General features: G+C 36.4%; 1 protein-coding gene across 1 annotated transcript; it reads right to left on the minus strand.

Annotated features, from left to right (window-relative positions):
- Nucleotides 1-2,891: 2,891 nt before the first annotated feature.
- Nucleotides 2,892-12,039, minus strand: LOC124458533 (methyltransferase-like protein 27). Its single transcript, XM_047008527.1, has 3 exons — nucleotides 11,738-12,039; nucleotides 3,667-3,887; nucleotides 2,892-3,303 (listed from the first exon to the last, which is right to left on the minus strand). Exons 1-3 carry the CDS (start codon nucleotides 11,846-11,848, stop codon nucleotides 2,976-2,978), a joined length of 660 nt encoding a protein of 219 aa, XP_046864483.1. The 5' UTR covers nucleotides 11,849-12,039; the 3' UTR covers nucleotides 2,892-2,975.
- Nucleotides 12,040-12,670: the final 631 nt, after the last annotated feature.

Below are 12,670 nucleotides of genomic sequence, written 5' to 3' on the forward strand. Positions count from 1 at the left end.
TCATGGCAAATTTATTGTACATTCAGCACATTATTTTTGTATCAAATACATTGTTTTTGAACTTAAGGGCATGTTTGTGCATTGACAAATTAATTTGTGAATTGCAGATACGGGCCACCGTAGTTAGCCATAGGTAATGCACAAACAATTCACATATCATTCAGCAGGTGACCGTCGCCAGGTGAAATTTATCGAAAAATCCACCCTCCCCTCCCTCCCTTTCTCTCTGTCGATTTTGCATGTACTATTTAGATTTGTTTCCGGGGTAACGTTTTTATCACCTCATCTTTTCTGTGCTATACAGAAAAACTTTATTCATAAAGATTTTTGTTTATATTGTGTAAAATAATTGATTTAGATTTTGTTATACTTGTTATTTGTATTTTAATAAATCGGCATGTGCTTTTACACATTGCCAATTTTTATTCGAACCAAGTTGTTGACAGAAATGGCAGACAGCAATCTGATAGTGACTTTCGGCGTCAAATTCAAACAACTTCAAATGACATGAAAGAGAACTGATTTGGTGATTAGTTCCAACAAAGATTCTGCAATGAAACGCCAATTTGAAGCGGTAAAGGCTCTAACAAGCGCGTTAGAAACTTTGAGACGAAACGTAGAAGCTTTAAAATCGAACAAGAAGTGAGCGAGGACAAAGTTACAGCATGGAATACTGGTGTTGAAGACGAGATCGAGAAGGCAGATAACGACGTAAAGCGATTAGAGGAATGGCGAATCCGAAAATAGCGAATCCGAAAAAGAGGGAAATGCGCGTGAGGAGCAATTGCGATACGAGTTAAAGCTACACGAAGCTAAACTGAAACTTGATGCTAAACGCCAAGCGAAGGTAATTAAGTGAAGAAAATTCCTCGAAGGATGCGCACTCAAAATAATTGGAAGCGAAATTCCAAGGCTCCTAATATCCAAATTCGATGGACACTACATGAATTGGCAGCTATTTTGTGACAGTTCACGGAATCAATCGAGATGTCTGGACAAGCAAGTATAGCTAAATTTTCGTAAATCTCAAAAGCACATGCAGGAAAGGTTGCTGACTTCATTAGCAAGTTGACATATAGCGTCCAATCATTGCAATTGCTCAAAAGGTTAAACGAAGTAAAGGGTCTTACGATGGTGACCATTGGCAAGCTGCCAGCAATACGGGGTGACCTGGTTAGGTCGAATGGTTACTAGGAAACAAGGCATTTGGATCAACTGAGGGAAGCATTACGCCTTTAGCTACGACGTATCCCAGTGGACACCAGTCAAAACTTAAAGAATAATCTTGTCAGGGAACGTAGGAAAGAGAGAGAGTATATCTTATTAACCGAACAGACATTCCCTGAGGGTGCGTATATTGCAATAGTAACGATTATAAAGCTGTCGACTGCACGAAAATTACAGCTATAGCTGACAGAAAGCAAGTCCTGATAAAAAAGATCTGTGCTTCAAATGCGACCTTAAGAACCAGCACGCTGCAAAGTTTGCAAGCGAAACATCGTGTGAAACCTGCCACAAAAGACACCATACCTTGATATGCAACAAATCACAGACAAGTGAAATGCAAAAGGTGACATTAACAAAGTAAATGGAATTGTTACTAGAGCACTGATCGATAGAGGAGCGGGCAGCTCATATGTTTCTGCTAAGGTCGGAACTCTGTATAAAACAAAACCTCTAGACGTATCCACTAAACGCGTTGAGATGTTATGTGTTCTCATCTTACAAGAATGGAAACGTACCATTTTGTGTTTAAATCTCTTGTCAATTGCTTCTGCATGGATAGAAAGCTTATGAAGATTGGCAAAAGCGAACTTTTCACGATAGACAACGCACAGTTTAGAAGTGTTAAGGCTAAGTAACCACACCTGTCCCAAGTAACCCTGACCAATGATGACAACAGGAAAAAACTACATATCCACGTGATCCTTAGTGTTGGAGATTATGCCAGAATTAGAACTAACAAGCCACCCTTAGTAGGAAACTCTGGACAACCGGTTACAGAGCTTACAGAGATAGGTTGGATCATCCTCTTCCATGGAAAAAGGGTTAACCGACAAAATTTACTACTCACCTAGACAAGCCACGTTTACTACTACGAATTGTTTCATCGTTTTTGATTTACATACGCTGAAGTCATGTTTTATTTTAATGTTACGCTACATTTCTGCTTGTTCTTTATGACAATTTTTTAATTGTTAAGAAAACTGATCACCCACTGTGAAGCAAGTTGCATTAGCACAGATAAATGCAAATTACGAATATGTAAATTAGAAACGAGTTATGATACATTATCTAATTTACATATAACCAATTTTAACATCTCAACAATTCAGCATGCATTCATGCAAACGTTATTTTGAAAATAAATGTTTACCACATTTTTGGGAGATCTGTTTGCTAAAGATAATAAAAAATTGTGTTGTATTACACTTATTTTGTGGATAAGAAGTAAAAAATAAAATAAAAATTAGGAGGATATCAGCATAATTTTAATTCAACGTCATAACTAAACAGAATAATATCACAAAACACAAGTTTCCTGCAAGATCAAAATATCTAGTAAGAGAGTATTTAGCTCAGAAAAAGCTCGGTCACAAACTCTTTGTTAAAACACTGCTTAAATAATTGTTAGTAGTTTCACTCGACTAGTTTTCTTAATTTCCTTGAAATGGAAATACTTTGTGAGCACCGACTGCATCAAAATATGGATGTCATTAATGTACGAGTACACAATGCAAAAAAATTTCTACCATCATGCATTGCACTTTCCAGTTTCTCAAAATGCGATCGCGACTCAATGGTATATTCTCAAAAGTAAACTGTGTGCCCGAATGAAAATCAACTCACAAACTCATAGGAAAAAACGCAAAAAAATTTATGACACAAAATGCAATAACTATCGTTGTGATATATTTCAAAGTAAATCTTTAATCAATAAATGAGTATCATATTTGTAAAAGCTAAAGTATTTTTCATTGTTTTTGAAAAATGAAATAAATTGCACCTTTGTCGTTTGCATATCTTGGCTCAAAATATTTAGAAATAGGTTTCCACTTTCCTTGTTTTGTTATTTCCTCTAATTTCCGATGAAATCCATAGCCAGGGTCATCGAGTACAAATTCATTAATTGTGAAGAATATTATGCCTCCTTGTTTCACAGAATGAATAAAGTCATCCATCCCTTTCCCTTTCACATGACCAGGTGCAAAAACACCAACGCAAATTACTGCATCGTATCGACCAGCGGTTACTCCCAGTTTAACTGATCCATCTGATCCCATGGTTCCCTTTTTTAGTGATCTGTATTTTGCAGAAATATAAAACATTAATAAAAGAAATGAAATAAAAATGCTTGAATAATAAATGCAAGAATATATTGAACATAAAACTCGTTGATACATGCTCTGTGCATGTGCTCAGTATTATTTTAAAACGTTGAAATTGAAATAAAGGATTCTTTCAAATGTTGGCTTTTTTGTTGATCGTAGGATGGTAAAAAAAACACAGTATATTTATAAAAACCGTTTACCAAAGAAATTACTGATTTAGAACGATTTGTTGTTTGAAATGAAAAGCATTTAAGTTTTATTGAACATTTTTACAATAACACACAGCAATTGATAATTACTAAAAAAATTTTACCATTGTACAGAAAGTTTTAACCTGTAAACTCCTTTTGCTTCAGAAAGCTTCAACATTTCTTCACTAATATCAATACCATCTACATTTTTATATCCCAGCTTGTAAAGATGTTCACCAACGAGACCTGTGCCACAACCAAGGTCCAGAATTTCAATCTCCTGGTTGTAGTTATATTTAATAATTTCCTCGTGAAGCTGTTCTGCTGCAACCACTGGTGCTTGATAACTAATATCATCAGCAACCTAAAATTACATTTTGTATATTAAAAGTTATGTTGAAACGCTCAAATATTTGCCCATTTTTACTTTTTCAATTTACAAGCTCTCTTTGTGCTATTATATAATTTCAACTAAAACAATGATTTCTTGCATTAAGCGGTAGTCTTAACTTCTTTGCAATAAATTGCTTAATACATAAATCTTAACATTAATCATATTACAGCTTCAACTATGCTTTTTTGTAAAAGATTGATCTTTATATACATCTATTAAAGATCTTTTACCAAATTCTAAGGAGCTTTAATATTTTAGGGAGGAGTAATTCATTTTAAAGTGTACGTTCTTTTCTTCTTGAAGTATCTGCTACAAAAGCAAGATTGCAAAAGTCTGGCAAAAATTAACTACGATATATGCTCCTGTTTATTCTAAAAATAGGTATGAAATAAATACTTGTAGCTTGCCTGTCAAGTACATGGTCATCAAATAAAGTCGATAAATAAAGATATTTCAAAAGCATTAAACATTTAATAAATTTCCATTAAAGTTGTCAACATAAGGAAAATGTTCACTCTAGTCATTCAAAAAAATAATATAATTTTTTACATAGTTTCTCCATAATGCATTTCTCTCGACCAATTACGTTAAGGCAGGTAAAGTTTTCTCAATTTCTTATAAGCCAAAAAAACAGAACGCAACTACTTATACTCTACATTTATTAAAACAATTACGCTAGAAACTTCATAAACAAAACTATATACAAAATACAAAACAAAACACAAACCGACAAAAGCAACAAAAACCGGACGAAACAGTAAAATCGTCACATTACCATACATAAACGGAACATCAGAAATGACTGCCAGACTTCTTCGGCCATTTAATATTAACGTCGCCCACAAACCTACACAAAAACTCAAATCATGTTTCACCAAACATAAAGACAAAACTACAATTCATGATACAACTGACGCGATCTACATGATACCATGTAAAGACTGTTAAAAGCAATACATAGGACAAACATCTAAGAAAATTGAAACAAGACTCACAGAACACAAAAACGCCATAAAACGACGAGATCCGAACTCACTACCGGCAGAACATACCCACTGAAACAAGCACACATTCGACTGGACAGAAACTAAAGTACTCGAACGAGCACAGACTAAACATGCACGCGAATTTAAAGAAGCTTGGTACAGTAAAGACAACGACACCATAAACAGACGTATTGACATACCCATCATATAATCACAACTAAAGAATAAGGACAAAAAAACTACAAACAACACCAAAACTAAAACACTACACTCTAATATTACTAACACCAATCATATTAAAAATACACCAAAACCCATGGCAACGCATTTCAACCCATCCAATCACATTAATCCACCCACTAATCTAAATAGACGCTCTAAACGTCTCAAGCTAAAAGCACGTGTAAAGAAATATCCTCATTTTGATGAAGGCTCGAAGCAACGAGTCGAAAGCTCAATAAAAATCATTAAAATCCGGATAAACTTTTATCTTTTATGTAATCAATGCCTGGATAACAAATTTTCAAACTTTTCTATATGTTGGGAATAAGTTATGTTATTTGAATGTCCTTCTGACAGAGAGACAAATTCTCCTTAGTTGTTATAATTTCGTTAACCAATAGGCTTAGAAAAAGTTTGATTGATGTTTTGTACAAAAGGAGTTAAAGAGGGAGTCTGAGTAAGTGAGCAATATATGTATGAGATAAACATTGCCAGGAATAAAATTTCGTTATTCAAAGGCTTGAGTTGTTGCATCTGTTCGACATAGTCAAAGGAATATTGCCTGGGCGACGGGCAAGATTCACAAAACGTGGCACCTCCGACGGGATAAGTGAAAATAGTTCGATCAAGAACAAGAATTCGTATTGAAGCATGTCGAAGCAGGAAGCTGCGGAGCTAGCACTTGAAGCAAAACTCAAGCATATTACGATCACTTGCGGGAAAATTGAGAGAATTCTTGCGTCAGATAATCACGGTAGAATCGAAAGACATCGTGATGCGTTAAATGAATTAGTAAAAGAAGCAGATACCGCCAAACGTACAGTCGAAGGGTTAAAAATAGCTAGTGGCGAAAAAGTCGAAAGCATTTCCGAGTGGGAGGAATCGATAGAAAATACCATCGGTCAAGCTGACAATGCAATAGAAAAATTACGCAAGTGGCTTATGGAAGTGGATGAAAGTAAGAAAGCACATTTAAGAAAGGATCAGTTGAATTTCGAGAAAGAGTTGTATGAAACTAAGCTGCACTACAAGACTCAATTGGAAGAGTCCAAGAGGGACAAACCAGAAGAGACAGGAGAAATGAATTCTACAATTAGTGGGAATCTGGAAGCTAAACTACCAAAGCTAGTGATTTCAAAATTTAACGGAAGCTACAAAGATTGGCTAAGATTCGGGAACCAGTTCAGCGAGACTATTGACAAATCAACTATTTCCAATGTAAGAAAATTTTCATACTTGAGAGAGTTGCTTGAAAAACATGTCAAGTATTCCATAAAAGCACTACCTTTCACTAGTATAGGGTATAACCGAGCAAAAAGTATACTTCAGTCTAAGTATGGAAAGGTGTCAGAAGTGATTAAAGCCTACACCAAAGAAATTCTTGACTTACCCAATATACCAGATGCTAACGTCTTGAGACCTATGCAACTAAAGTGGAGTCCCTCGATGGAGAGTTTGGTATGGAAGTAGATTTAATAAAAGTGGAAAAAAGAGAACTTTTATCAGTAAAAAACCCCCAATACAGCCATATGATTTCCAAATACTCACACTTAAAAGGGGTTGATATCCAAGATGGTGACACGAAGGCTCAGCTTCCAGTACATGTCGTTCATGGGGGAGGGGAGTATGCCAGAATAAAAACAAAGAATCGTCCCCGAATAGGCAAAGATGGCAAACCTATCGCGGAGTCGACCAAGCTGGGATGGTTCGTGATGTCCCCTCGAAAGGAATTTGATCACAATCATATGTTACTAACACAAACCACTCAAAAGGATTATGCGAAGCTGTGCCGATTAGATGTTTTAGGACTTGCCGACACCTTAGAACACGATCAAATCTCAGTGTATAGAGAGTTTAAGGAACAATTAGTCAGGAGTTCAGAAGGTTAGTACGAGTCTGGTCTACTGTGGCGAGGTAACCATCCTCCCTTACCATCCTACAAAGAAGGAAGTTTGCGACGCCTCAACAGTATTGTAAAGAGATTAGACAGGGAAGGAATGGCCAGTGAGTATAACAGGATTATTGAGGAACAAGTCAGCAAAGGGGTAGTTGAACTTGTAACCGAGCCCCCAGTGGGTATGGAGCTCTACTTACCTCTTAAATCCGTGATACGTGAAGCTGCACAAACAACGAAAATCCGTGTAGTTTACGATGCATCCGCTCGAGCGACTCCAAGTGCTCCATCCTTGAATGATTGCCTTTACCCAGGCCCGCCGTTACAGAATAAGCTTTGGAGCGTATTGGTTCATCATCGCTCATTTCCAGTTGCACTTTGTGGAGATATAGAAAAGGCATTCCTCCAGATCCGAATAGAAGAACAAGAAAGAGATGACTTACGGTTTCACTGGAAGAGTGACAGTCAACCTGAACCCTTGGCATATAGATTCACGAGAGTCGTCTTTGGCTTAACTTGCTCTCCATTTCTGCTTGGGGGAGTGCTAGAGCATCACCTAGAAACTTGGAAAACGAAGATGCCATATATCGTTGAGGAACTAAAGAAATCTATGTATGTAGACGATCTGCTTAGTGGGGGACAAACAGTAGACGTAGCCAAGGAAAGAAAAAGGAAATCAATCGATGTATTCAACGACGCCAATTTCAGTTTGCATAAGTGGAACTCAAGTGCCCCTGAGCTTGAAGCAGATGAAGAAGGAAAGGATGATGAAGAAGAAACTTTAGCAAAACAATAACTTGGAACAAAATCTGGAGAATCTAAAGTGCTGGGACTGATATGGAAAAAGAAAGGTGACGAGATTTCCATAGTGATCCCATCAGAGAAATCGGCAAAAACGAAACGAGAAGTACCGAGTAGATTGGCTCAGGTAGATTGGCTCAGGCTCAGTAAAGGTAATGTTCTTTGTGGTATTGTTTATGGTGTGTAGAATTTGTTCAGTTTTGTCTTTCTTGACTATGGCAAAGATGTCATCGACATATCTTTTCCATTGTCTGATGTTTGTGTTGTTTGTGACTGATTGTGTTTCGAGGTGTTGCATGACAGCTTCTGCGAGGAAGATGGATAGTGGTGATCCCATTGGTGTGCCTGAAATTTGTCTGTAGTATGTGTTTTGGAAGGTGAATTCAGGTGAAGGTGAAGGTGAATTCATTTTGAAACGACCACCAACCGCATCAACCAGAAACTGAAACAACTAAAAGACAAAAAGAAACTAAACGAAAACGACTACAGAAAAATCTGACCCAATGACGCATCCACCGCCAAATTCTACGGACTACCAAAAATCCACAAAGAAAACAACCCACTTCGACCTATCGTATCGCTTCCAGGATCACCTACGTATGAACTTTCAAAATATCTTTATAACATTCTGTATCCATTAGTCAAAAATTCACCTCACACCATCAGAAATGCCACCACTTTCCTCACCAGTATTCAAAACATTAAACTACGACCAGACGAAATCATGATATCCTACGACGTAACATCACTCTTCACATCCATACCACTAGACATTGCCAAACAAATTACAAACGAACTACTCACAAACGACAAAACTTGGCAAGCTACAACACAACTAGACAAAAATGACATCCTAGACTTACTCAACCTTTGCCTCTCCTCTGAATTCACCTTCCAAAACACATACTACAGACAAATTTCAGCACACCAATGAGATCACCACTATCCACCTTCCTCGCAGGAGCTGTCATGCAACACCTCGAAACACAATCAGTCACAAACAACACAAACATCAGGCTATGGAAACGATATGTCGACGACATCTTTGCCATAGTCAAGAAAGACAAAACTGAACAAATTCTACACACCATAAACAATACCACAAAGAACATTACCTTTACTAAAGACGAAGAGCACGACGAACGGCTTACCTTCCTCGACATCCTACTAACCAGAACAGATGACGGTACACTAAACACACAAGGACACCGCAAAACCACCCACACAGACCAAATACTCGATTTCAACAGCAATCATCCAACACAACACAAAATAAGCTGCATTCGAACACTTTTCAACAGAAGAAGCCAAAAAACAGAACGCAACTACTTATACTCCACATTTATTAAAAACAACTACCCTAGAAACTTCATAAACAAAACTATATACAAAATACAAAACAAAACACAAACCGACAAAAGCAACAAAAAACCGGACAAAACAGTAAAAATCGTCACATTACCATACATAAACGGAACATCAGAAATGACTGCCAGACTTCTTCGACCATTTAATATTAACGTCGCCCACAAACCTACACAAAAACTCAAATCATGTTTCACCAAACATAAAGACAAAACAACAATTCATGATACAACTGACGCGATCTACATGATACCATGTAAAGACTGTTCAAAACAATACATAGGACAAACATCTAAGAAAATTGAAACAAGACTCACAGAATACAAAAACGCCATAAAACGACGAGATCCGAACTCACTACCGGCAGAACATTCGACTGGACAGAAACTAAAGTACTCGGACGCGCACAGACTAAACACGCACGCGAATTTAAAGAAGCTTGGTACAGTAAAGACAACGACACAATAAACAGACATATCGACATACCCATCATATACTCACAACTAAAGAAAAAGGACAAAAAAACTACAAACAACACCAAAACTAAAACACTACACTCTAATATTATTAACACCAATCATATTAACAACACACCAAAACCCATGGCAACGCATTTCAACCCATCAATCACATTAATCCACCCACTCATCCAATTAAACGCTCTAAACGTCTCCAAGCTAAAAGCGCGTGTAAATAAATACTTTTCATTCTGATGAAGGCTCGAAGCAACGAGTCGAAAGCTCAATAAAAAATCAATTAAAATCCGGAGAAACTGTTATCTTTTATGTATATATATATATATTCGCTCCTTATAATATATTCGCTCCTTCTGAAGTTGAGCGCTGTTATAAACCTGAAAACTCGAGGACAATTATGCAACAGATTAACTTTAACTATTCGCTGAAAAACATTGGCCTACCAGCTAAAGACAGTTATCTCAGAAACCTCATCACCAAAACCCACGAATTCGTACAACGCATGAGATGGAAAGCCTACTTCTTTCTCCGCCACACTGACGACGCTATTCGCACACAAAGACCGCACACTTATGGCTTAACCTGCCGTCTTTGCCTTGAAGAAAGGCTACTTATCCTGAAAGGACGTAAAAAGAACATTTTAAATAAACGTTCCGATATGTTTAGTGCATGCCGTCATGTAACTTAACACCTTTTAGTCGATGTATATAGTCAGCAAATAAAATATTATCTGTCAGTTGCCTGAAGATCGCCCTACGGCGTGAAACTCTGAGTAGCGACAGCAAACAATTGTCCATTTTATTTTATTTTAGTTCATTTTATCTTACGCTCTTCTAATATATAGAATATTGAGCGCTCTTTTATCCAGGAATATTATCCATAATAATATATATATATATATATATAACCCTAACCCTAATCCTAACCCTAACCCTATATAGTCGTATGTCACTCGTATCTACTCGTATGTACTCTTGTGGTGTTTTAGTCACGATCCATCTTGTAGTACTTAAAAAAAAGTAGTCTGGAATTGTACGCATAATATGGCACATACATAACAGAATGCAACTGTCGTTCAATTCAAATATGTATAACGTACATTTATTTTATACAGTACGTTTGCAATGCATTATTTAATACGCTGAGTATTTGGTCGCTTTCATAATATATATTTCCGCAAGGTGAAACTGTCTCAAAGTTTACTTTATAGCATCTCCAGTGCAAAACTACTGTTGATTAAACCGTTTTATATATTATGACATTACACACAACAGACAGCAAATTCAAATGAAACATACAAATGAATGCAGTTTGAAAATAAAATACCCTATCAGCATTTAAGTCCAGCAAATGGTCGCTCCACGGTCTGGACAAATACAAGCAAAAGTATTTGCAAATATCCATGTTTTATTAAAGAATTGTGCTACTTCTCATTTGTGACCAGAATATACTTGTATGTACTCGTGTGGTGTTTTAGTCACGAACGTGTTATTGAACTATTTTATGCAAATTATATGATTGTTTTGACGCATTTGAATCGTGTCTAACGCATATTAACGAATTTCTTTGTAAGAAAATAAAAAGGTTACCTCATAGCTGGTTTGTTTGTAGGCTATTTGTCATGAAATTAATCGTTAAGAAGGATCGCAAATAAACTCGTACGCTTTGCTCACTAGTTAGTCTTTAATCCTTCTTGTGTATAACAATTGTACCCACTAACCAAAGATACACATGCCTTTTTATCTCATAGACAAAAGAAGCGCTTCACACTGACAAACTTAAAGCAGACTATGACAAGTACATTATCACAAATTCTCGGTACAAAGATACTTTACAACATAATGATGTAATGTCATTGATGCTCTTATCGTGGTCTTTCATAAAGCCTGAAGTTTTCTCTTTGTCTTTATAACGCTCGATGAGTCAGCCATGTACGATAGTCGTTTTTCGATGCAATACATGACAACCAAAATCATCAAAAGTTTCGTTTCATAAGGCTTTTTTATGTAAGCTTATCTTTATGCTTACACGTTAAAGTATTTTTTCTTATATTTTGCAAAACATTCCAGTCATTACCTTTTCATAAGTGGCAGCCCATTTTGAGTAAAGATTAACCACATCTTGTTGGGGTGTGCTTTCAGTAAATTGTTTCAGACGTGTGTAGCATTCATTTTCATTCGGATCCATTAAAATACGTTTTTTATCACAAATTCTGCGAATGTAGGAGTGTTATGGTGTAATTTAATGTTTATGTGATACACGTGTAGTAAACGGAACATCAATAGTAATGACGTCGCAATAATTTAATTTGTAAGTATAATTGGTAAGAATTTGACAAGTTGACAGGAATTATATTTAGGGATGAGGGTGACCAAAAAAGAAAGAAAAGAGAACGGAGATAGTATTAACACTAAAAAATATTAAAATTTTCGGAAATTAAAAGATATTACATTGGCGAAGAGGAAAGCAAAAGCAATGGCCACAGTACTCAGTATTTCACATTCATCGCCTTTGTTGAAATATAAAACAATCGTTATAGTTTAGTTGCGTGACGGAATGTAAATTTGATTACTGTCAACCAATGGAGATAATAGGGCAGGGCATGCTAAGAAAAGTGTAATTTTTCTTTCACGTGTAATCGAGATAACTGTTTGTAGTGAGTTTTGATACATTACATTATATTTGTTAAACATAAGTGACTTTGTGTTGTAAATTTCATGAGACTTTTTGCAGATCGATACCGGAGAGGCAGGTAATTTGCGAAAAGTTGCACCTCCGAAGGGATTAAAGCGTTTGTAAAGAAATCTGACTATATTCGAACCAAGTTGTTGACAGAAATGGCAGACAGTAATGTGATAGTGACTTTCGGCTTCAAATTAAAACAACTTCAAATGACATGAAAGAGAACTGATTCGATGATTAGCTCTAACAAAGATTCTGCAATCATGCGCCAACTTGAAACGGTAAAGGCTCTAACAGGTGCGTTAGAAACTTTGAGACGAAACGTAG

The sequence above is a fragment of the Xenia sp. Carnegie-2017 genome, unplaced genomic scaffold (genome assembly GCF_021976095.1).
Source record: "Xenia sp. Carnegie-2017 unplaced genomic scaffold, XeniaSp_v1 HiC_scaffold_6, whole genome shotgun sequence".
In the NCBI taxonomy this organism is placed as follows: domain Eukaryota; kingdom Metazoa; phylum Cnidaria; class Anthozoa; order Malacalcyonacea; family Xeniidae; genus Xenia; species Xenia sp. Carnegie-2017.